Below are 27,413 nucleotides of genomic sequence, written 5' to 3' on the forward strand. Positions count from 1 at the left end.
AATGCTATCTAGCATAGCTTTTTCTCCTAGATGTGCTGGACTATGTATAGTGTTAATTATAACTTGGACCATTGAATCAGGAAGGAACCACACAGACTTTTCCTTCATAATCCATCCTTGATCCGTTTGGATCCCTCCTAATTCGGTCCATTTCTTTATTTCATCTGGTGTAGCATGTGTCTGGATGTCAATTACGTCAAAAGTAGGATCTTTAACTGTCATACAATGTGTCGGCGTTGGGACTATTATCTTTGTCATGTCGGATGTTTGTGTTTGAGCAGTCTGTTTAGCTGTTCTGTCGGCTAGATCATTGCCTTGAGAAATGATATCAGTGACTTTCGTATGAGCTTTACATTTCATAATTGATATTGCAGTCGGTAGATGTATCGCATCTAATAAAGCATGAATGAGGGGTCCGTGTTGAATGTGGGCACCGTGGGAAGTTAAATAACCTCTCTCTCGCCACAGCACGCCGAAGTCATGTACAACTCCGAATGCATAACGTGAATCAGTGTATATGTTGACTTTTTTACTTGTGGCTTGAATACAGGCTTGTGTCAGAGCGATAAGCTCTGCGGCTTGAGCTGACAAAGTATTTATATGATTTGTTTCAATGACTTCAGTATCTGTTGTGACTGCGTAAGCAGCCACTAACTCTCCTGTATTTGTTCTCATACATGAACCATCTACATACAATGTAAGGTCTGGATCTGACAATGGGACATCGGTTAAGTCTTGTCTGGGTTTCGTTGTTATAGTAATAACTTCAATACAGTCATGGGCTAGTGGGTCTGTTCCGATTACTGGCAAAAGTGTGGCAGGATTCAATGTGTTACAGCGTCTGATTTCTATATGTGGCTGGAACAATGTAAGTTCGTACCCTGTAAGTCGCGCTATAGTCAAGTGTTGTGTTTGCGTTCTATTTACAAGAACCTCTACCGCATGTGGTACTTGAACTGTCAATGGATGTCCTAACACTATGGCATCGCTTTGTCGTATTGCTAAAGCTGTCGCTGCCACTGATTTCAGGCACGCAGGAAGAGCCTGAGCTACTGGATCTAATGTACTAGAAAAATAAGCACATGGTTTGTGTGCTCCTGCTTGTTCCTGTGTGAGTACTGACAAGGCAGTACCTTCGCGCTCTGTAACAAAGAGTGTAAACTGTTTTCTGTAACATGGCGTTGCTAAAACAGGTGCTTGACATAAAGCTTTCTTTAGGCTTTCAAAAGCTTGTGTATGTTCCTGAGTCCAAGGGAGAACAGTCGATGTGGCTGCCTCCTGTGTTGTCAACTGAATGAGCGATTTTGCTAGAAATGCATATTGAGGGATCCACTGTCTACAGTATGAAGTGAGGCCTATGAAAGCCCGCACCTCCTTTTGTGTCTTGGGTATTTGCATGTTAGCTATTAACTGAATGCGGTCGGGTGTAAGCTGCCTTCCCTCCTTGGACAGCGAGTGTCCAAGATAAATAACTCGCTGGACACAGAATTGCAGCTTAGAAGGGGACACCTTGTGTCCCTTTTCAGCTAGAAATTGTAAAACTGTCAGTGATGCTTTCTCACATTCGGGTTCGCTTCTAGCGGTGATCAACAGATCATCGACATATTGAAGCAAGGCAGTGTTAACTGGCATGTGGATACTGTCAAGTTCTCGTTTCAGTGCTTGGCTATAGATGCTGGGGCTTTCTGTAAATCCTTGAGGTGCGCGTGAGAATTTAAAGCTACGTCCATTTAAACTAAATCCGAACAAATATTGGCTTTCCGGATCTATTGGGACGCTGAAAAAGGCGTTTTTAAGATCAATTACAGTAAAGAATGTTGCTTCGGAATCAATGGCTGTCAATAATGACGAGATATCAGGGACCACAGGGAATTGTGGCACAATGCACTTGTTTAATTCGCGCAGATCAATAACCAATCGATATACTGGCAGGGCCTTTGGATCTGTTCGTTTAAGAATCGGAATTATTGGTGAATTACATACATTGGAGTCTGTTTCCACAACCACTCCTTGGGCAATGAGCTCGTCAATGATTTGCAGCAAAGCCACTACAGCCTCTGGGGGTAACTTGTATTGTCGCATTCGTGGTAGTACCACTCCTGCCTTTAATGTGACTCGATATGGTGTAATATTCATGCAACCAACATCAGTAGGGCCTTGTGCCCATAGATGTGTAGGTAAAGTCTGCAGTCGGGGATCCATGTCTCTAGATACATAGTGACCTTTAAAATCACGTAAAAACAATCTTACTCCTTCCGGAGAACAACATATTATGGCTCCTAGAGCTTTCAGTGTTTTTATTCCTAACAGATTTTCTGGACATGATTTAGTAAGCAATAAATCGGTAGTTCGGGTCAAAGGTCCTATCGTAAGTGGAAGAGGTTGTGACACTTCATTAACAATAGGTTTTCCTGAAAAACCAAGGGAGATATTCTGAGAGCCTGAGAGGGGTGCCCCTGGAACTTCACTACGTTTTATGGTCGTTCGACTTGCCCCTGTATCGAGTAAAAAATTTCTGTCTTGGCCTAACAATTCACTATGTACATAAGGTCCTTCTTGATCTACAGGGATCTCGATAAGGGGTAAGTCAACTTCCCTCTCTAGGCTGGTTCATGCGTATCGTTGGTAATCAGGATAGTCATACTGTGCGGTCTGGTACAGTTGTCGTGTCGTGGTTTGTGTGGCAGCAACGGGCAGCGCTGGTGCAGCTGGCACAAACTGTACAGACTGTGGTGGAGCTGGCATGGACTGTGCGTGCTGCGGAGCTCCTTGTTCATTCTGATCCTGTCTAGGTGGCCGTGGTCTTTCTTTTGTATTACCTATGGCGATATTATGTTTCAAAACTGGACAATCGTGTACGTAATGACCTGGCTTTTTACAATAATTGCATGTCCCTTTTACAGGTCCTGCTGAATCACCGGAATGTGTCATACCCTTTTTATGTCCTTCAGCTGGAACTGTCTGAGAAACTAGCATTTTCATTTTTGTGTCTTTCATGCGTCTGTGTTCATGTTCTTGTTCCTCTCTAATTCTATTGTGATGGTACTGTAACATTTGTAACATTTGTGATGGAGTGTTACCTTGCCAGGTACTCTCGAATTTTAATACTCTATTCTTTACTTGGGGCAGGGCATTTTCTACTAATTTTGTTACAAACAGATGTGGGTATGATTCGCTACTTGCTTTTATGCCACTATTTATACCAAAACATTTTTCAAATCGGGCATAGTAATCACTAGTGTCTTCATCTTGCTTCTGTTTACAGGCTGAAATTGTACCCCAATCTTCCTTTTTCGTAGTTAATAAACGTGGCAGTACCTGTACTAATAAACCTGGTAGTGCTTTAGTTTTATCCCCAAGTCCTGCTCCTGCAGTTCGGGCCTTTTCTTCTGCTTCTAATACTGACCATTCTATCTTTTGGTCTCCTACCTCCCACTCTTTTTCCCTGAGTTTCTCATAAATGCCAGCAGGCATTAATACCTTTAATATTGTCATAATGTCGGGATAGGTATACTCTCCCATGAGTAACATGTCTTTAATTTCTCGGTGAAAACCCGCTGGATCTTTGTCATGACTGGGTACCACTTTCTTCATTTCTAACAATTCTATTTTTGATATGGGCGTGTATACAAATACGCGTTTAAACTCATTGTCCTCGCCCTTTATTGGGTGTACTTCTCGTAGAGGATTCTGTCTGTCCATGTAATACGTGGTTCTTTCCTTAATGGGTAGTGAAACATGTTCTGAACATACAAAAAGAATGTATTGCTTTCTTGATTCTAGTATTTCTTTAATTAATTTAGTACCTGAACCTCTCCATCTATTCATGAGTAATTCAGTCAATATATCAGGTAAGGGACCAGGGTCCGAATGCTGACTCTGATATAGTATAAGGAGTTGTTGAATCATATAAATCCCAGCTAAACGCTGTTCATCTGGGGTGAGATTCAAAAATGTGCGTGCTACTGTATCATCACTGTATTTTCCGGGACTGTCAACCCAATGGACAGCTGACCTGGCTAATTCTTGTTCATCCATAGAATCGAGAAAATGATAACCCCTTCGTTCTCGGAGTAATTTGTCAGCTGCTTGGAACGAATGCTCGTTAGACCTTATATGGACTATGGGTGTTGGGAAACTCCTGTTATTGTCTGGACATATCGGACGTATCGGGTCAATAAGACATCTATTACTATTACAAGATCTTCCTCTACCTACATAGGCTATAGTGTCTGACTGTCCTGTGGGCAGTCCTGATCCTTCTTCCTCGCTTTGTTCGAACTGGTCTACCGCTAATCTTTCTTCGTGTAGGCGTTCTATTTCTTTTCGGATCTTTCGGCACATGGCTATTATACAATTCTGCTTATCATGTCTTCCTTCTGATATATTCTGACTCCATCTGGTAAGAATTTGCATTGCTTCCGGGTCTACCCCCGGTCGGTCTTGATTTCTGATCACACAATTTATGAGGAAACGTAACAGTTCCCCCTGTATCTCCACTTTCTGATATTCCATAGCTCTGTTAATACATTCAGAATCTCGCCCTGTTTGAACAAAATGATATATATTATCTAGATGCGCAGTCATTCCTGGTAACTTCCCTAGATACACCGCGGCTCGTCTGATACGTAATGATGCCAGGGTCATTTCGTCCTCTTTGCCGGGCACAGGGTCATATCTACAATCTACAAGAAGTTCCTTAAGCGTGCGGGCATTTATGAGTTTGGGTGTACGTGAATGTCCTGATTCTTGAAAAGTAAGTTTATTTATTCTGGGCGGCGTAGAAAAAGTGTTGCTAGTACCTCCCGTAGCCCCATCTGGGGTGTCGGGCGTGAAAGGATTCGTTGAACGCGATACAGCAACTATAGGTGTGGACACAGCTATAGAAGTATCTGCAGGGACAGATGTAGAAACAGATGTGCTTGCCGGAACTCGTTGCTGTAGAGATACGGGTACCGGATCTTGGCGTTGAACCTCCCTGACAGGCGGTCTATGTGGGGCGGAATTAGCATACTCGGGAGCTGCGTCATCTAAATATGAGGACAGAAAAACATCTTCTGCGGTTCTAGGATGCCCCTTAGGATGTACCTTTATTGGAAACAATGGGGTTGGCAAGTCTTTTGGTATCTCTGGAGTAGCCTTAGGTAATCCTTCGGCCAGAAGGGGATACATACCATTCATAAGGGCATTTCTTTGTCTGTCTACTTGCTCTGATTTTACTCGGATACCTTCTTCAATTAATAGATTTTCTCGAACTTTATTTGAACTCTCTTTATTCTTCTCTTCCTGTCGGAGTGCTTTTTCTGTACGTCTATGAGATTCTTTACGCCATAACTCAACGGCATCTTTCTGTGACTGTCTGACTTTCCTTTTCCATAACTCTTCCTCGACTTTCATGATGCACTCTGCATCCCAGGTCCCCGCTGCGGGCCACCTCTGACTTTCTGGTAATTCCTTGGTGTAGTCTACCCATAAATCAAGAAATAATATAGCGTCTAAGCCATGTTTATGATACATGAAGTACCCTGGAGTGTCCCTAGGAGGAATAGGAACGGCTTCTTCGAGTACCCCTTTTCTTGTTGTGATCTGTCTTAATTTTGAAAAGAGCGGCATATTGAGAACTAATCTGATACTTGATTTAAAACAAAACTTAATACAGTAACCACGATAATGAACAGTCATTCATACCACAATATGCAGAACGTACTTAAAACATTTAACATTTACCTGAACAATCAATAATGATGATGATCTAAGGAAAACTTAAATCACTAAACATAATACTCGACATTAACTGAATTATATACTTGATATACTGCTAAACAGTACAGATACACTGCTGAAACAGTGCAGACCGGATTTGTGTACCCAAACCCGTCTTGACCGGCACAAACTATGTGCACGTCAGAAAGCCTCCCCAGTAATGGTACTCACCGGGTAGCTCGGAAACGGAAGGCCTCGGAAACTGGACTGAACTTGAACCGGACTGGACTCGACTCGAACACTGCGGAGACTGGACTCGACTTGGGACTTCGGAAACTGGTGGGCCTCTGTATACCTCGGATCTTGCTCTCTCAGCTAGGCTCTGGTCGGGATACTTCGCACTTCTCACCGCCTCGTCTGGGTGTTGATCGCAGCCTCAGTCGCCCCCGCTTGACCGGAGGGAGATACAGGAAATCCTGCTGGTACGCGTTATTGTCCGTCCAGCTGTGGCAGGAGACCGGGCCTGCAACTCACCGCCGGCGCGTGAGATGAGAAAGTGTCCCTATTCGGGCGCCATTCATGTGGTAAATAATTTAATTACCGGGACTTAATTTGGTACAGAAACATAATAAAACAGCTCAGTAAATAAGAGGCAGAATCCGTGGTATTAGAGGTTCGGAATGGGCTTTATTCCAATGAACGATTATAATCGGTTGCTCCAAGTTCCGTCACCACGAAGGTTCAGGAAGTGAAGTACATACATTATTGACAAGAAATGACTTTTATAGAACATACATTACAATGAAATAGATGCGGTAGGCGTAACAATTGATAAGGAAAATGACGATTCACCTGCGTAACCGAAAATGGGCGTAATGAGGAGTAAAAAGGAACATAATTGGTTATGATGTCATATATAGGTGGATCTATAAGATTATACTTGGTATAGATGCGTGCGCAGCAGCATGACGTGTGATTGACGTGCAACTAGGGGGTGAAGGGGGCTTGACATTTAGCTCTACATGTGGAGACAAGAAGTCTGGGGGGTCAAGTCAACCTAATCCCAAATCATATCTAACATCCCATGTTTAAAGAACTATGTTATCCACAAAGGGAAGTCTCTTGGACAAAATCTATTCTATACTGACTGTGTGTGCGTGCACAAGCGTCTAAGCGTCTAAGTGTCTATATGAGATGCAAGGGGCAGAAACCTTCCATGGTAACAGGGCTATGAATTACTTGCATGAGGACAGAGAAGCCGGGCCCTTTGCTCGGTAGCTGGAAGAATGTTTACTTAAACTTCTAGACAGGAATGCACTGGGCAGGGAACGGAGCAGATAACTCGAAGGTGAAATACAGTTTTTGGCAGGCAGGCAAACCGGCCGATGTCGGCTCCGTGAGCCGCGCAGAGAATGAGACAAAGTTCATGGTCACAGATGCAGGCTCAGACTGGAGCTTTCAGAGGCAGAAGGCAAGAAGAGTTTGATGACAGAATCAGGGCCTACTTGCCTGGACTGTAAAATGGCATAAGTGAACCATATAAAGCCGGTGGCCTTTCATACTTAGGAATGGAATATCCGGCCTATTCATGGCGGATCTGACAGAGGACATGTTGACGGTGGACGCACATGTGTTTGCGTCTTCATAACTGGAACTGGAGGGAACATACATGTACTTGTGATACATACATGGAACCGTTGGGGTCCAAGATAGGGGACATAACTGATCAGAAAAATCCATATTTCCACAAAATAATCGAGGAAACTGTATGTCTTGAGGGAACCGCTCAGCTTGAGAGAAACCCTGTGATGGACTGAGACGGTGAGGAGATTAAGCCCACAGATCCGCAAGCCACCTGAGAGGGAAATCTAGTGGGTTGACATAATTCCACCGGGGACAAGGCGGTTCTGGGATCAGCTATTAGAGATGTGGGGTTAGGGGAGAGTGAGGTACTTGCAACTGTTAAGGGGGGAGTACTGGTTAAGCCCAGCAGGGAAGTAGAGATTGAGTAGGAGTCAGAGGAGTTGCCATACACCGCCTTTTTAAGAGTGGGGTAAAAATTGGCCATCTTTGCTAGATTGATATTACAGGCTTGGATTAGGATGATACCATTATTGTAGAGGGTGATAGTGGTGGAGGCTTTGAGGGTGGACGAGGGAGATGTTATTAGTTTGACGCCATGTGGGGTTTTCTTAGATCCTGTTATTCGATGCAAGGAGTAGAGCACTGCTCACCAGCATGCCCGTTTTCTGGTATAGAAGATGAGGACATTCACCAGAGTACCTTTGTTTGTGCAGAAGTAGGGGTCTGAGAATAGCATTTCTGGACCTAGCTTTGAGTATGTGATGTTTGTATATTTTTGCCGCATTTTTAGAAAGGTCAGTTGGATAATTGATGAGGAAGGCATTGGGATCGGGACTTATCTCCATTGTGAAGTTGAATCTTAGAGAGGATGAGATCACAGACAAGAAAATAAGGAGGTGAGAGAAAAAGACAGCAATCCTGGTTCTTTCAATGGAAAGGTGAGGGGGTGGAAAGGCAGCACGATGGGAGGCGAAGAGATCTTGCTGTGCAAAGCTAGTGAATAGGACCCACTAAGTCACTGCAGTCTTGGGATCCAGTAAATTGTCTCGGCTCTATAAACTGGCATTGGCCGTTACACAGTACGACGAGAAGCCCATCTAGGAATAAATAAGCGGGGAGCAGAAGGGTTTCTGTTCTATGACCACGACACAAGACTGCGAACTGAGTGAGAAAAGTACCCGATAGACGCCGTTTTCAGGACATGCAGGAGGGTCCCATGGCTTCTTGAGTGGTTGTAGGCTTGACAAGAGGATCAGCATAGTAGTAACATCAGTAGCGTGGAGAAATGATCCTCATGATATGGTGGCATAACAGCAGGACCATTGATTATATCTAAGCATAATCCAGAAAGGCGCCCAACCAAATCCAATATCAAGTTATAATAGTTAACTGAAGTAATTATAACTTGCACATTTGCCATGCACTGCTTTTGACCTCACATATTAGCATCACAAAATAAAATGATAGATGGAGTGTTGAAACTTTACAAACACTCACCCCAGTCACAGATCTGGGCTTAATTCATCATTTGGCTCACCACGTCACCCCTGTTTGGACCCAGCAATATGCAAATCAGTCTTGACCCTCCTCCACATGGGAACATTTGAGCACAAACTGGCAAGCCAGGTCCTCCCTGGACCGGAAACAAGCATCCTGGGACCAGTTTCAGGGTATCACCCATCATTAGCCAGGCTAGTTTGGAACCAGTGGCGCAGCAAGCAAGGGACCCACTCCTGGGCATGTCCTAAGCCACCTAGGGCGCACATAACATCACAAAACTAAAATTATGAACAGAGTGTTGAAACGTTTCAAACACTCACCCCCAGTCACCGAACTGGGTTTGACCCATTGTTATTTTGCTTGCCACGTCACCCCAGTTTGGACCCAGCCATATGCAAACCAGCCTTGGGCCGGGCTGATTTTCATATGGTTGGGTCCAAACTGCGGTGGCATAGTGAACAAAAGAATGATGGCTTAAACCAAAATCTCTTGACTGGGGGGGGGGGGGGGGTTGAAAAGTTTCAGCACTCCGTCCAGCATAGTGTCGTGTATTCTATGACCTTATGTATTACATCACTCATGACATATTCTATGATATCTTTGGTAACATCACTGATGACATAGTTACTGACATGGTTAATGACACTGTACATGGCAAGTGCACAAGTTATAGTTACTTCAGTTAATGAGAACTGGTGTTTTCTTCATTTTAAAATGATATTTTTTTAAAGACATTATCACCTAATGTAATTGTCACTTACAATTTTTTTTTAATATGGTGCTGATAGTCATAATAAATCTTGTGGACTCTTACCCCGCGAATGCTGTGTCTTTGTATGTAAAGGACGAGACATGTAGCTGGAATATTTATTATATATATATATATATATATATATATATATATATATATATATATATATATATATATATATATATATATACACACACACACATATATATATATATATATATATATATACACACTCACATATACATCTCAATAGGTCTTGCGTTTATGTTGGTTGTAAAATCTCATGATGCTGCTCCATGAATCTCCGAAGCCCTAGTGTTTGGTATATATATGTGGTGTTGTCCTCTGAATTTCTGTAACTCTCTTGCTTGTTGTATATTCTAATACGGTTATTTGGACAGCTATAGCTCCTATGTTTGTTAAATCATGTAGTGCTGCTTCTCTGTATCTCCATGGCGCCCATGCCTTTGTATATGCTGGTGCTGCATCCAGAGTCCGGCTAGCTCCAATTGTTTCTCCATGTTGTGGTTCTATTTTCTGGGCATCAATAATTAGCTCGTAATGATGTGATGTTTTTCCATCAGTCTCTGAAGCCACCATGTTTGTTGTGTGTTGTGGTGCTGCTCTCTGGTTCCTATTTTTGTTGTTTTGGAAAGTCTTTAACTTTTGTGTTTACTACATTGCAGTATTTTATAGTGCTACTTTACACGTCCATAGCTCCTGTGTTTATTGTACTTTAAACTGCTCCTTACTGTTCTTGACTCCACACCATTGACAGCACGTATACTGCCTACTACACATGTATGGTTAAGTACAGTAAACCTGTACTTACCTATATATACTTATGTACTCAATATTTTGGCTACAATGTTTTTGCATAGCAATATTACACCAACAATATACAGCTAAAATACCCTGAAATACATAGCAATGCAAAAACCATAAATAACCTATATTGTATGTTATATTTTATAGTGCTGTTCTGTGCATCCTGATAGCTCCCATGCCTGCTTGTAGTGCTCTTCTCTGTATTTGTAATGCTTCTCTTTTATCTCCATAGCTTCCATGATTGTTGTGTATTCTAGAGCCGTTTTCCGTATCTCGATAGCTCCTTTCTTTCTTGTACATTGTAGTGCTGTTCTGTTTCTCGATGTTTGTCATGCTTATTGTATATTGTGGTGCTGTTCTCTGTATCAGTATATTGCAAAGTTGCTCCCTGTATAGCAGTAGCTCCCATGTTTGTTACATATTGTGCTGTTTTCTGTATCATGATGGCTCCCATGCTTGAGATATATTGCGGTGCTGGTCTCTATCACAATAGCTACCTTTTTCATTGCTTATTGTAACCCTGCTCTCTGTATCTCAATATCTCCCATGCTTGTTGTATAGTGTAAAGTTGCTACATATATCTCAATAGCTCCCATGTTTGGTATAGGTTATAGTGCTATTCTCTGTATCGTGATATCTCCCACGCTTGTTGTATAATGTAAAATCGTGCCCTGTATCGTAATAGCTCCCATGCTTGTTGCAAGTTATGGTGCTTTTCTGTGTATCTCGATATCTCCCACATTTGTTATATATTGTAAAGTCGTTCCCTGTAGCTCAATAGTTTTTATGCTGGTTGTAAGTTGTGGCACTATTCTGTGTATCTCAATATCTCCCACACTTGTTTAATATTGTAAAGTCATTCCCTGTATCTCAATAGCTCCCATGCTTGCTGTAAGTTGCGTGATGCTATTCTCTGTATCTTGATATCTCCCATGCTGGTTGTATATTGCAAAGTCGTTCCCTGTATCTCAATAACTTTCATTCTTGTTGTAAATTGTGGGGCTATTCTCTATATCTCGATAGCTCCCACGCTTGTAGTATATTGTAAAGTTGTTCTCTGTATCTCGATAGCTCCCACGCTTGTAGTAAATTGTTACATTGTTCTCTGTATCTCGTTAGCTCCGCTTGTAGTATATTGTAACGTTGTTCTCTGCATCTCTATAGCTCGCATACTTGTAGTATATTGTAACGTTGTTCTCTGTATCTCAATAGCTCCCACGCTTGTAGTAAATTGTTATGTTGTTCTCTGCATCTCTATAGCTCCCACACTTGTAGTATATTGTAACGTTGTTCTCTGTATCTCGATAGCTCCCACGCTTGTAGTATATTGTAACGTTGTTCTCTGTATCTCGATAGCTCCCACGCTTGTAGTATATTGTAAAGTTGTTCTCGGTATCTCGATAGCTCCCACTCTTGTAGTATATTGTAACGTTGTTCTTTGTGTCTCAATAGCTTGTTGTATATTGTGGTGTCATTCTGAACCCCTCTATCTCTCTTGTTCCTGCAGGGGCTATCCTTAGCTCGGAGATGTTCGTCATCCTCATGCTCTACCTGTGGTTCGGGGTGGGCCTGGCATGTGCTGGGTTCTGCTGCCACCAGATGCTGCTGATTCTACGAGGGCAAACCCGCTACCAGGTGCGAAAGAGGATGGTGGTGCGATCCCGACCCTGGAGGGCCAACCTGCTGCAGGTGTTTGGGAAGAGGTGGCTGCTGGGACTTCTGCTGCCTGTGCTGAACGTGCAGAGCGATATTCACCAATTCAAGGCAGACTGAAGCAGAGGACGGCAACTCTGCAGCACATCCTAAGTGGGGACAACAGACCTGAGCACAGTAATCCTAACTCTGGAGGGGGAAAGATCAAACCCACAACCGACCTGAGCCAATTAATCCTAACTCCGTAAGGGGCAAGGGATCAAGCCCGGATCGGAATTGAAAGTGAAACCTGGTAATAATCTTCAAATCATCGTGGGAGGCTGCGTCTAGAATGCAGAAGCGGGGTCATGGTTAGGTCATGGCAGCCCATCCTACTCTGAAAGTAGCCCCCCTCGCCTGGCCTCACTAGGAAAATGGCAGCCCAGCAAAATGGCCAGTCAGTCCTTAGCCCTGCCAGGGACTTTTTGGTCCTGTACTCTTAAAAAACTAAAGTAGAACAATCGTGTTGACCACTTGGCAGTCAAAGTTCACTGATGTTTGAGGTAACTTTGCAAAGATTCAGTGGAGAAACACTGGAACAACCCTTGCAAAAAAGTGATTTCAAAAAATGAAAGAAGACGACTTCTAAAAATACAAATGTGCTCAGGGAGAGAACTCATTGCTCATTCCCCGCGCATCTTCAGTGCCATTAGCGAGCGAGGACTGCGCGGAGATCTGCATAATGGCTCCCACGACCTCGGAATGCACAAGCGACACTGATGAGGACCGCGCGCTGATTGCTCCAGAGTTTGACTACACGAGGAGACGCTCTTTATTGGTCTACGCTCTGATTGCACCAGGAGACACTCTTCATTAGGCGAGCCTACTCTGAATACACGAGAAGCAAACATAGGAAGACACAGCGAGCTGCTCTTGAAACACTGTAGGGTTGGAAGACCCGGGGAGACCCTTTTTGACACAATAAGGCACTTGACTAGAATCTGAATATGCAAGGAGACATTAGTCTGCAGTACATACACACATGGAGGTACTCTTAGTCTATTTTGTGAAGGCATCAGGAGATACTCGATAGGTTGAGTACACTCAAAGCAACGCTTCGATAAACTGGAGTTTAATTCATAATTCATCTCAATACAGGAGACGGTACACTTGGCTTAGTCTGCTCTCTAAATGCAGGGGCTCTTCGACATTCTAACGTCAGAACACACAACGAGGAGCTCTTTGACATGCTATAAAACTGATAGACCAAGTGTTGCTCTTTGTTGCGCCATAATCCGACCAAAGGAGAAGGTGCACTTGCATTGTATCATCACAGTACAGAAGAAGGCATCCCTGGGTACCATATCCACTGATTGCACAAGGCCATGCTCTACAGCCTACTGCAGTATGGAAAGTCAAGCTGGTGGTGTTGGTTAGTCTATAGTTTGAATGCAGGAGAAGGTACACTTGGGTGAGTCTGCTCTCTAAATACAGCCGCAGGGGCTCTTCGACATTCTAGTGTCAGAACACACAAAAAGGCGCTCTTTGACATGCTATAAAACTGATAGACCAAGTGTTGCTCTTTGTTGCGCCATAATCTGACCAAAGGAGAAGGTGCACTTGCATTGTATCATCACAGTACAGAAGAAGGCATCCCTGGGTACCATATCGACTGATTGCACAAGGCCATGCTCTACAGCCTACTACAGTATGGAAAGTCAAGCTGGTGGTGCTGGTTAGTCTATAGTTTGAATGCAGGAGAAGGTACAAATCCTGTTGTACATTACACAAGGAGGCATCCTGGGCAGGCAACAAGCCGTATACAGGAAGAGGCACAATTCGGCAATCTATTGCTAAAATGCACAAGCAGATGCTTTTGAGCAGTTGACATCCCACATACACAAACCGGTGCTGCCACGATTCTATCGTCTGTGCATGCAAGGTTGTGCTGTTGGTTAGTGTGTATTCTGAGCACAGGAAGGGGTGCACTGCTACAATTTCGTCGTCATTCTATACCTTGAACATTCTATAGCTAGAAATCCAAGGAGGTGTCCCTGGGTAGTGGGCAGTTTGAATAGGCAAGGAGGCGTGCTTGGGTGCGCCATAGTCTGAATATAGGCAGGTGCTCTTCGTCATTCTATAGTAAGAAGAGACAAGCAGGAGCTCTTATGTAGTCTATTGTCTGAATACACAAGGAGGGGCTCTTCAACGTTCTATAATCTGAATATATAAGTAGATGCTTGTCAATATGTTGCATGAATATACGAGGCAACACTCATGGTTAGCCTATGGCCTGAATGCACGTGGAGGCACGCTTTGCCGTTCTGTAGTCTAAATAAATAAGGAAAGGCTCTAGGAAATTCTATAACCTCAATATAGAGGTCTGTTGTTGAGCAGTATATAGTCTTAGCACACAAGCAGCGCAATAGGATACTCGAGAGTCTGTAAACACGATTAGATATTTGTTGGTACTCCACGTTCTGAATACGTGGCAAAGTTCTATTAGACAGTGTCTAGTCTGAACACCTACTAAAATGTTCTTAGAATAAAGTGCTGATAACTGGAGGATACACGCTTAATTACTTTATGATCTGCAGTTTTAAGGAGCTACTCTTCTTTAGACCAGAGTCTCTTTTTGACCTATGTCTTGATTAACCTGGACATAGTCATACAGAAGCACACATGGCTCATCTTTAGTACAACTACAAGGAAAGTTCCTTTTGATTACTCTGTGGTTTGAATCCAAAAGGGCGAGCTCTTGAGTGCCAGAAGCTGTCCTCCTGATCACTCTCTGAACTCAGCACTCAAGGAGGTCCTCTTCCTTTATCCAGAGTCTGAAAAGATGGTCAAATGCTCTTGAGTATGTTGGACACATGAAGATATACTCTTGAACAGCCCAGAATCTCACTGGATAAGGAAATGCTGATACTTATCACAGAACAGTAGTCAGTCCTCAGCCTACTGTTTTGCTGAAGTTATCAGTAAAGAATCACACCAGAGTCCCAGCAGTCAACTAATGGTAGCCTTCCCCCCCTCTTAAGTGGGACGCTCGGATGTCAGATAATATCTCTTCCATCACAGGACTTCAGCAGAATGTGTCATGCTTCACCCAGCTTGGGGCATGATGGGAAAAACAAGTTGTGGACTTACATCATACATAGTAAGTATCACTTGGGGATAGTCTTGTACGTGAGAGTGCCCTTTCCATTCACTGGCACGTAGATATCCAGCTATACCTGGGTGAGAAATCTGCTTCTTTGCACCCAATTGGCTCCCCTGCACTTCTTATGTAGATGCTATCTTGTACATTGCCGAAAAATCCCCGCCCCAAAACCACTGAGTCATGTACCTTCTGTGGATTGGCCTGGTCCTGCAGTGCAACACGTCTCAGGAGATGCAGGGTGCATGTTCTCCAAAGTATATTCTCTATGGTTGTCTGACCTAAAGTAAGCTGAGAGACTGCAAGAAGCTCCAAGATCTACGAAAGATCAATAGAGCTGGAGTAGAGTTGTTCATATGTCTAGTACAGAATAAGGAGTCAAGGCAGAAGCGTAGATAAAGATTTTCAGCAATGGAAAGGAGCTTGCTGCCTGTTCCAGAGCTTCAGCTGAACAGAGGAGCAACCCTTTGAACACGGATTCATTCAATGACATTCTAATGCCATAGAATAGGACTTACAGCACAACATGAGTGTAGGTGATTCAGAGGGGCGAAAGAACTGGAAATGAGAGAATGGAAAGAAAAGCATTAAGTCAAGACAGAACCTGAATAGGTGGCTCTCCTTCATGCCAAAAGGCATTACAGAGGGCTCCTGGGGAATCAATCTCTCTCTTTCCCCCCCTCTTTTTCTCCCCCCCCTCTTTTTCTCCCCCCCCCCTCTTCCCCCCCCTCCCTCCCCTTCCCTCCCCTTCCCTCCCCTTCCCTTCCATCCCCTCCCCTCCCCTTCCCTCCCCTTCCCCCCCCCCCACAGTGGGTCAGGCTGCCTCAACATATGGTGGACACTCAGTGGTGACATTCTGGAAGAGCAGAAGGAAACCTCTCGTCCATTGCACTGCCAACAGTATACCAAATTATCATTTGTTCATAGCAGTCCAAATCTTGGAGGGAGTTAGAAGGCAGAGGATACACCTCACCTTGCAGTTTCTGACCTTAATATGGATTGTATGCATGTTAATATTGTGCAGCACTGTCCCCTACACTCATCTTTGGCACTGGTGGGGGGTCAATGCAATGCTAGGATAGGCAGTAGTAATCATTCACATCATTACCAATCTTAGCACCAGCTACCTCTGACCGAATTTAGCAAAGGAAACCTTTCATGTTTAATACTTACAAGTTATATAGCATGTATCAGAATCCAAAGTAACTCTTGACCCGTTACTAATAGATGCGATTACCCTACTCATCAGTGTTCATTCGAATCACTGTAGAAAGCTGAAAAGTGATGTCAAGCCAGTTGGTATTCAATCCTGTGATCTGATGGATTTGCACAGTTCTCAGCATTGCAGTTTGCTGTACTGGTGATACGCATCCAGCCTATTGTAAGGGCAGATGCCACGTCCACTCCAGTCTGTACTATTCCCCCCACAGGGCTCCTTCTGCAGTGTAATTCCATCTTTCTTTGGGCATAATAAGAGCCTGGTCCAACGACAAAGCACACTCCAATGATCCCGTCACAGTGTGTTTGCAAGATATTGTTTGACATAAATATTGTGTCTTAAATATTGTAAAACAAATCTTGCCACATTGGGGTTAGTAATAGAAAATCTATACCCAATGGATCAATGCGATATAAATCATATTCAGGGCGACATTTATGTCAGACTAGATTTATGTACACAATATTCTAACATCCAACCAGTGGAACCACCTGAAGCCATTACAATACTTCAAAATGTAGGGGTCTAGAGCAGTGGTTCCCAATCTGTGCACCATGGCTCCTTGATGCACCACCAAACCTAGCCTGGGGAGCCACGCACCAAGCACTTGAATACATTGAAGGGTTTGTTGGCTTCAGTTAAACTAATTGGACTCAAATGCATAATGTTGATGATTTGTACGTGACATGCCTAAAGCTGGAAACGTAGTACTTAATTGGTGGCTCCCCATGTTCAAACACTCCCAAAGTAAGTGGAAGACGCATGATTAATTTTGTTAGACTCCTTGATAGTTTAATTTTTTCCAAATGCATTTACACCAATGCAAGTTATCAGCAAAGTAAAGGTGTCCTGGCTCTCAAACACACTAAGTGTTATTAAGTATTGGCATCTGTACTTGAATCATAGGTACTTCCAGTTCGCATTTCTTACAATACTCTCACATTTTCAATCAGGCCTGCTCTCTTCATGAGCACAAGGAAGTAAAACACCATATACAGTATAATAGCAACATTTGGAAGCAGAAAAATAGGGACATTTAAAAAAAATCTGAGGAATTTATTTGGCTTGCATTGAATTGGAGGAAACGTCAGAGAGGAGACAGCTAAAATAAAGCTGTATTTGGTTTAAAAAATCACGAGTTACCCTGCTGAGACGGGTGTGTTGGCAAGTATGACATGGGTAGAAATGTAAGTGCATGCAAATATTCTTCAAGCGCAGAAATACTTTGACTATCTAGTACTGTAAGTAGGATAAACAAAGTTTGAGAGAGTTCTCTACATCCCCTCCACCCTCCAAAATAAAGTAACAGTGGATAGCCGCGGCCAATGGTCAATAGGTCAAGGGAGCCACGGGTCGAAAATGTTTGGGACCCACTGGTCTAGTGGTTCAAAGAACTTCGTGGCCCCTGAAGGGTCGAAAGGTCCTCTTGACTGAAGATAAAGGGATAGGTCCTCCTGTGTAAATGCCACAAAGCAAAGAGTATCCCTACGGAAGTTCAAGTGCCTCCACAAGGAAGAAGAAGGGTTAAGAGAATCTGCAGCAGATTCTCTCCCCCTTCTTCTTCCTTATGGAGGCACTTGAACTTCCGTAGGGATACTCTTTGGTTAGTAGCTATTACAATACTGCCACCACTGTGAAACGCTCAGTGCACCTAATCCGGACATGAAGCACCCTCTACTGTTCTAGCACTGAAGCGCGCACAGCAATGCCAGTGTGCTTGCTTTGTGTGAACCCTCCTACCTGAATCCTGCGAAAATCTTGGTTTCACAACCCTCTAGAAATGCTCTTAACTCTGACCTGGTCCTGGTCTTTCTATTGCTGCCAATGTTCCTTAAAAGCCACTTTCACAAGATGTGCTCCAGTGTGCCACAGTGAGGGCTGATGGAAGGGGTAGAAAGGGCCTTTGTTATAAGGAAGAATGTATGTTGTACAGGATAAGGGGAGAGAGGCTGTAGTTTTAAGAAGTAGTTTACTCTCCACATTGATGGATATGTACAAGAACATATCATCATGAACAATGGAGTCTTCTCTACTCACTCTCCAGTCCTCAAGACTAACTCAAATGGTCTAGCTGATCCTACAGGATATTCAACCCAGTATCCATTCCTAGGCAAGAGTCAGTGCTTCACTTTAAAAAAAAAAAACAGATCTTCAGAGGACCATAGTTCTACTTAGGAGCTCAGAGGCTCCACTTCCAAACAAGGTGTTGCTAAATACAAAGACTGACTAGTTTTGATCCCATGCCATGCTTCTTTCTTCCACTGCCCTTCATTTGCAGTCTTTATCTCATTCTTTTCATCCCCACTTCTCCCTTTTATCACTGATTTCCTACTTTCTCATTCTCTTTCCATTTTCATCCCTTTCTCTTTTGACTGAGGTCAAAAAATGAGAACAAAAATGATTCCGGGTCCCCAGCTACAAGTGCTGGTGCTCACCACCAGCAACCACCAGCACAAATTAAGGACTGGCAGGAGCAGGGAACCACAGAGCCTCTGAGAGGACAAACACCAACATGAGACAATCTATATCACAGGACCCAGCCTGGCCAGTGGTTTCACCAACAGTGATCTATCCCACTCTGTTCCTCACAATCCCATAAACACAGAAGGCGCCCCTAACACTATTACATCACGATTGCGAAGACTGTTAGCCGTAGAATGCAAGTACTGGATTTAGTATTAAGAAATACTTTGTGACTTCCCTACATGTTTACTTTCTGGATTGCCTAGACAAATAGTCCTTTGGTGCATTTACAGAAATTATACGCACACATAATAGAATATGTATTTACTCAATTTAACAGCAATGTGCAATGTCCTTATAGGGACCAAGTTTTGGAAAAAATAAATATGTCTTACTTTTTCATTTTAATGTCTGCTGGGTTTCTCAAAATCTCTTCCCATCTGTCTTTTGAACCATTTTTGTTTAAGCATTTTCTTTACCTACTCGCAGCGCTTTAATTTATGAACTACCATCAGCGTGACAAGGCATTAGAGGAGGACATGAAGTGCAGTCTGCACCTACACTGCAGCAGCCACAAGGCAAAGACAAAGGCTGCAATATCCAGTTCAATGTCCAACAACTATTGTTTACAGAACTAGAAAGCTTGCAGAACGCAGTCCAGCCCACCCAGCCCCCCGCTGAAGGCTGGCATACCTTACAATCAATTCGGCTCATCCCTGCATCCAGTTCACATTGCCATCAACATGTATACCCAGTTAACCTGTTCTCTTACCACCACTACTACTCGCACTACTGTTGGGTCAGGGGACTGCAGCTGTAGATCTAGCACTATGGTTGGTGCTACTGGTACCACTACTACTGGTTCTACTAGTATTCTTAATATTTTTATAGAGTTATAGAGTGGGTAGAGGTATAGTGTGGTAAGGGCATTTTTAGGCTTTGGGTGGGTAGGGTTATATGGTGGTAAGGGTATGTTTTAGGGTTTAGGGGCAGGTAGGGGTATGTCATCAGTGATGTCATCAGTGATGTCACTGACCATGTCATGAGTGATGTAATATGTGACGTCATCAGCAGTGGATTGCGGGCGCGCGAGTTATAGTTAGCTGAACTAACTATAACGGGGGAATTTCATTGGTTTTTTACGAGTGAAATGTCCAGCTAATTATAACATGTGTGAAACCTATGGTTTTTTCAGTGAATTTGCAAGGTTTTTCAAATGCTAATTCCTAACTATAACGTGTGTGAAACCTATGGTTTTTTAAGTGAATTTGCAAGGTTTTTTAAATGCTAATTTATGAATGTATTATTATATTTTTTAAATATTTATTTTACAATAAGCTACATATATATATATATATATATAGTTATAGATTAACTTTATCCTGTAATATGGAATGGCTCAGTTTTTTATTTTTTATTTTGTATGGAGTTGAACAGCATAGTTAATATCTTCTATAAACTTATAAACACTTTTAATTTATTTTCATTTATTTTTTTTAGGTGTTTGACCGTGCGTGCACGGTGCGCGCACGGTGCACGCATGCGTACATGCACCGTGTGCGCATGCGTACGTGCTCCACGTGCGCATGCATACGTCATGCGTGCTCCGTACGCGCGTGCTCCTTGCGCGCATGCGCGCGTGCTCCGTACGCGCATGCGTGCGTGCTCTGTGCATGCATGCATGCGCGCTTGCGCGCGTGCTCCGTGCGCGCACGGCAAGTCATGTGATTTATAAACAACACTTTTCATTGGTTTATAGTAGTTTCAGTTCCAGAAACTTCCAACACCACACCCACTCCCCTAATTATTACTTCTGATTCCCTGGGAGAAGGAGCTGAGCAGCTTTTCCAGTACTCCAGTACTTGAGTATGGCAGAGCAGCAGTCATCTTCTGGGAGTGAGCAGGAGACCCTTGTGCCACAGAGACAGAGGAAACAGAAAAACTCTTTTATATGGCAATTTTTCACTTTTCCAGAGGGGCAGAAGAAGGTGAATGCTCCAAAAGTCACCTGCACTATTTGTAATGGTGTCTTATCAAGAGGAGATCCTAAAAAGAAATACTCTTTTAGTATCTTCACTATGATCAGGCACGTTAGAGATGTGCATCCTGTGGCTTATGCTCGAGCTGCTAGAGAAAACCCTCCAGCAGCTCAGCCGAACACATCCGCAGCAGCTCAGCCGAGCACATCATCGGCAGCTCAGCCGAGCACTTCATCTGCAGCTTCACCTGCTTCTGTTCCTCTGGATATACACCCTCTGTTTAAGAGGGTGCATATACGGTGCAATGCGTGCAATGCTCTTCTCTCTTATGGGGACACCACAATTCCCCTAATAGAGAGCAAGATACAGCAGCACACGTGCGGCACCCTATAATTTTTGTCATGTTTCTGTTCCTCAATTAACACAACGGCTCTTTTTAGAGCCACCTAACATCTAAACACTTAAATTTGATTTTTAATTCTATTTTTTTGATGATTTTTTTTCCGCCGTGCGCGAACCTCGCAACGGTGCGCGAACCTCGCAACGGTGCGCGCACCCCGCGATTTAAAAAAAAACAAAAAACGTTTTTTTCACCCTTCACGGTCCTTCAGGGACCCCCTGACAAAAGCTAGGGGGTCAGGAACTCTGTACCCTGCCCCCTTTTCACGTTCTCCACCTTTCTTTTTCACTGTCACACACAAAATGGCGGCCGACACTTCCTGATTTTGACCGATTCGGATGTTGACCGACATGTAACCACCAATCAGAATTACGCTTGTGCACGGCACCGTGCGCGCATATAGATATTTATGTGCTTTTAAATGCAATTTTCTCAGAAACTACTGAACAGATTGACACCATATATGCAAAAGGCACATCCCTGACCTGAGGACTACCTCTTTGCCAAATTTCAAGTACTTCTGTTCAGCCGTTCGGACTGTACCTTCGACTAAAGGTCCTATGGGAAAATGCATGGGGAAAACGCGTTTTGGGACCCCCCTTTTTTCTCAGCCCCCGCTTGACGAATCACCCCGAGACTTCCAGGGTAGGAGCTGAGCGGAGCGCCCCATTAGTTTTATACATTTCGCGAGGATCCGTCAACCGGCGCCAAAGTTATTCAAAATAGAATTTTCAGATTTCCTATGGAAACACGGTCCTAACTATCTACTGGCAACCGCCAGTAGATGATAATATATATATATATATATATATATATATATATATATATATATATATATATATATATATATATATATATATATATATATATATATATATATATATATATATATATATATATATATATATATATATATATATATATATATAACTTGCCCACTTGCATATCAAAACAGGCTCCAGCACACTTGGGGTCACTTCATAAAGGATTTTATTGTGGCTACATGTGACGCGTTTCGACAGCCTCCACGGTCTTTCTCAAAATGGTATATATGCATATATATGCAGGATTACCCCAAAGGGAGAAAGATATGAGCACTCATGGGGGGTCGTTTTTTTAATTAATTTATTTCTTTAAAGACAAACATGCGTTTCGGCAGCTACGCCTTTTTCCAATGTCAATTTTTTAGTACCATGTTTTTCTTTATATACAATCAGCATATCTCTCTATCTAGCTATAGTTAGTAATTGTATTTTATTTGGTGGGGGATAACCTCCAGCCCCCTTGTTTTTTTTAACCTACATATATATATATATTTCTCCAAACTTAGCCCTGCAAGCAAGTCCGCACTCCAAATCAGGTAAGTTGCACAACAACTTTTATTCAAGATAAAGCGAGCATTTTAGTCCAAGATTCTCCCTTTTTCCACTGCCTGACGCGTTTCAAAGATACAATCTTCTTTTTCAAAGGCGATGCGAAGTTCTCAACTTTTCCAGCCACAATTCCGCCTTCACTCTGTTGTTTTCAAGCCTCCTGTGCGCTCATGCACGGCTTTCATTTCATTAATTAATTGGGCACTGGTGTGTTCGTGCAAGGCATTGCGGTATTTGTGGTCATATATACATATATATATATATATATATATATATATATATATATATATATATATATATATATATATATATATATATATATATATATATATATATATATATATATATATATATATATATATATATATATATATATATATATATATATATATATATATATATATATATATATATATAACCTACTGGCGGTTGCCAGTAGGTAGCTATAGTTCGGACCTTGTTCCTATTCAAAAAGCGTTTTTTCTTTTGCCAATATCTTTGGCACCAGTTGACGAATCTTGGCAAAACTTTAAAAAGAAATGGCGCGCTCCGGTCAGCTCCTGTCTTGAAAGTTTTGGAGTGATTAGTCAAGCGGGGGCCGAGAAAAAAAGGTGGGGTCCCAAAACGCTTTTCCCCATGTTCATTTTCATAGGAAACTTTAGACAAAGCTAATAACACCAAATTTGGCAAAAAGTTAGCCCTTGGTTCAGAAAGAGCCCTTTTTTTAAAATGGTGTAAATCTGTTCAGTAGTTCCCGAGAAATAAAAAAAAAAGAAAAATATCTATATCTGAGCACCGAGGAGGGTTTGCGAACCCTCCTGGGCCCGAGCTTCACTCTGATTGGCTGCCAACACTCCAAACCAGGAAGTGTTGGCAGCCATCTTGTGACTCGGTAACCGAGTTGTAGAAAGGTGGATATCTGACTATGGGCTGTATTTCAGATGTTTGCACACAATGCACTGTTCTTTTTGGAAACTTTTCCCGTGTTTAGACAAATAATGATGTACTGATATGCCTTTTTCTAAAATATTTTGCATTGTTATATTGCTCGAGTGACACCTGTCTGAGGAAAGACTTGTTTGACAAAAGTATATTTTTTTCATGCTAATTGTTTGTTGATTGGTTGCCAAGTAATTAGGGGGTGTGTACTTTGTGCGCATTACTAACTTATAAGCAGTATATGTGAACTGGGTCCGACACAGTGAGCAAGGCGGACTCGTTCGCCGAAACGCGTCTGAGCCACAACTTTTGAAATAAAGCATTTCTTTAAAATCATCCCACGGAGTTGGTGCCTGATTCGTATGCAAGGAACCCGGTTTGGAGCTAATATTAGAGGCGTTCCGGTGCCTCTTACACCGACCCACCTTGGTTTGGCGCTTCCCGTTGCCGGAGTCAAGTTTGGAGCATCTTTGTGTGCAAGGAAAACGGAGAGCCCCCCGCAGCCGGAATCTCGGAGTTTGGTACGCGGTTGGACTGCTGCAGTGGGAGTTCCCTGTTTCTCGTGGATGTCGGAGGGCAGACCGGGACACAGGTGAGCCCATTGTGTGATTCACTGCGTTTTTCCGGACTTTTACAGGTGGCTGATGGGAAAGGTAGTCCTGTAGGTTGTTATCTACAGGCTGTGGGTGTTAAAGACATTTAATTATTTCAACAAGCAATGGCCGAGGATTGGATCAAGGACCGTGAGGAGGCAGCCCTTGATATTTTCAGTGAAAAAGACAGCCAAGATGAAACGCCGTCAACCAGCGGCAAAACGCAATCGCCGACAGGTGCGAACAATACGAAAAAGTTACTCAGTGAATTAGAAAAGCTTCGGAGACATGAAATAGCCAAATGGTGGGAATGTACATCGTTAAAAAAATACCTCGAAGTGAATCGTATTCCGAGGGGTCTAAGGATTTTAGTAGCGCCAACTTACGAAAATCCAGATCCCGCCATGCTACAGGAGTGGGCTGACAACAGTGCTCAATCGTCTCGTAATATGCTACAAATCCTTATTAAATTTGCCACAACGGATAGAGACAAAATACTTACACGGATTAACGAGATACACAAAGAGCTCGCAGAGGTAGCTAATCAAGATGAAGTTAACAAAGGTCTAGCAGATATAAAGAATCGCGTTTTGAAATACGAGGAAACAATTAAAGAACGCAAAGCCAGTAAGTTTCAGCGTGACAGAAACGATTACTTACATGGTAGGATTTACACCTTTTCGAGACGTTTCGAAAATATACGTCGCCAGGAGTTATCAAAAACCTCGGCGTTTCCTTCAAGCCAACGAGTACCGAGTGACAGGGAGTTGAGTTCAGAAGTTGAATCCGAACCAGAAGTAGGTGGCACAAAAGAACCAGGACATCAGGCGCCTACACCTATCCAAGAACTCGGTTTTTTACGAGTCGAGCGTTTGATGAGTCTACGCCCAAGACCTCAGAAACAGACATACTCATCAAACAGGGCTCAAAATCAAGGAATAGACGGAGGAAAAACCGCCGATGGGGCAAACAAAAATCAGCAAAAAAACGTATACAGACGGAACAAGAGGAAATGATTAACAGCAAAGGAGAATCAGATAACACAGTTGTAAATTTAACTGACATGGCTTTGACTTCAGATGAAAAAAATATTCTTGCTCTAGGACTGTCGTATTGTAAAACCACGAATTTCGATTACACCCAAGCAAGAATAGATCTTTATCAATTCACAAGAAAATTGAAATTACGCAAATATTTCTTTAATATCAAAGAGAAAAAAATCTCGCAAGACCAAGGAGCAAGAACTGAACCAGAACCAGAAAATATATCTGCAGCAGAAGCAGCCTTCTTTAAAGACATGGCGGAACTTGAGCAGGAATGCTTAACACAGGTACCCAGTTCGGATGCAACAGGAGCAATTTTGGATTACAATGTGTCTACATCTGTGTCAACACCTTTTCGGCCTAAATCTATTTTTAATCCTCTTATGCCAAAAGATAACATTGACATTTTTGCAGACAAAATGATTCAGGAACTTAGAGTCTTGTCAATTGAGAGCAGCAATACATTTAATTTGTTGAAAAATAAAGAACCCGCTGGATATTCAAAGACAATGCAAAAAATCAAAGCACGTTCTGACATCGTGGTACGTTGGTCCGATAAAGGAGGGAATATCGTACTCTGGCCCCTTGATATGTACAACAAGGAAGCTTTGAACCAATTATCAGATACGAACTGTTATACACGGATCAGTGCAACTAATATTATCAGCACCAAAGAACGATTCCACGGATGTTTATATGAATGGAAACGGAATGGCTTATTAACCAAAACCGAATTTGATTTTTAAAAAAATGACTATCCTGTGACACCGCAATTGTATTTACTACCAAAAATTCATAAAAATGCAGAGTGTCCGCCCGGCAGGCCAATCATATCTGCCATTGGGAGTTTATTTGAAAATACCAGTAAGTTCATAGACTTTTTTCTGCAGCCCTTTTTAAGGACTTTACCAACTTATATCAAGGATACTGGCGATTTTCTCGCCAAGATTTTTGATTTTAAATGCCAAGAGGATTATTTGTTTGTTACACTAGATGTACAGAGTTTGTATACTAGTATACGACACCAGGATGGCATGAGAGCAACCAAACATTACTTGGACACAAGAGATTCAAGTTTACAAGAACACACAGCGATGTTGTTAAATATGGTAGATTGGTGTTTAACTAACAACATTTTTTTGTTTGATAGGCTTGTCTACAAACAGGTTCAAGGGACAGCCATGGGTACTTGCTTCGCCCCCAGCTATGCGAATTTGCATATGGGCTGGTGGGAGGAGCAAGTACTCATGACTCAGTGCAATACTCAGATGATTGAAAATGTGGTTTTATATCAACGTTACATTGATGATATTTTCATCGTTTGGAGGGGCAGTGAGTCGAGTGCCATTGATTTTATGAACATGATCAATACTAATGATTTAAACTTAAACTTCACAGGCACCATAGACAAACACTCCATTGTGTTCCTTGATCTAGAACTGTACACCATGAAAGACCGTATACACACACGCACACACCGCAAGTTGACATCAGGGAATGCCATTTTACATGCTCAGAGTTTTCACCCTGTCAAACTCATTGAAAGCATTCCCTTTGCTGAGTGCCTCCGCATGAAGCGGAACTGTAGCACCATTGAGAGCCTCACCATAGCAACAAATGATTTGTGCACAAGACTCAAGAATAGAGGCTACAATGTTAAAACTCTCAAATCAGCCAAAGATAAGTGCCAAAATATTGAAGGGGAAACAGTCCAACAGACACCCAGGCTAATTATTGGCTAGAACAGTTTCCATCAGAGATTCAGACAAATTCTGTATAGACATTGGCCGATTGTAAGGTGTGACCCTGTGATAGGTCCTTCATGTGCCAAGTTCCCCCAGCTAACTTTCAGGAGAGCTAAGTCCATGAAACAGGAACTTGTATCTAATGCTCCGGTATCTGAAAAAGGTACCAGCTGGCTAAAAACCCAAAGAGGATTTTTCAAATGCACAAAGTGCAAAGCCTGCCAGTACGGAATCAATACCAAATCCATTGTGACCCCTCTTAGGAAAACTCCCATTGAGATCAGGGAGCACTTCACGTGCAAAACCGATTTTGCAGTGTACGTACTACGTTGTACATGCAATAAGATGTATGTCGGTAGCACCATTCACCCGGTACATGTCAGAATTCTGCAACACTTAAGGGCAATCAATAACAAAGACCCAACATATCCAGTGGCTCGACATATCAATAGAGTACATGATGGTAAAGCAGAAGATGTGGTATATTTTGTGGCTGACAGT

General features: G+C 42.6%; 1 protein-coding gene and 1 long non-coding RNA gene across 2 annotated transcripts in view; one reads left to right on the plus strand and one right to left on the minus strand.

Moving 5' to 3' along the window:
• ZDHHC22 (zDHHC palmitoyltransferase 22) overlaps positions 1–15,778 on the plus strand; it is a 69,631-nt gene extending 53,853 nt beyond the window's left edge. Inside the window, exon 3 of the mRNA XM_085628065.1 lies at positions 11,874–15,778. Coding sequence (XP_085484191.1) covers positions 11,874–12,139 — 266 coding nt within the window. The 3' untranslated portion in view covers positions 12,140–15,778. The remainder of the gene's footprint in view (positions 1–11,873) is intronic.
• The window catches only part of LOC146799219 (uncharacterized), a 171,546-nt gene that overhangs the window by 60,930 nt on the left and 83,203 nt on the right, over positions 1–27,413 (minus strand). The gene's annotated exons all lie outside the window — the stretch shown is intronic.

This window comes from Triturus cristatus, chromosome 9 (assembly GCF_964204655.1).
Source record: "Triturus cristatus chromosome 9, aTriCri1.1, whole genome shotgun sequence".
Lineage (NCBI taxonomy): Eukaryota > Metazoa > Chordata > Amphibia > Caudata > Salamandridae > Triturus > Triturus cristatus.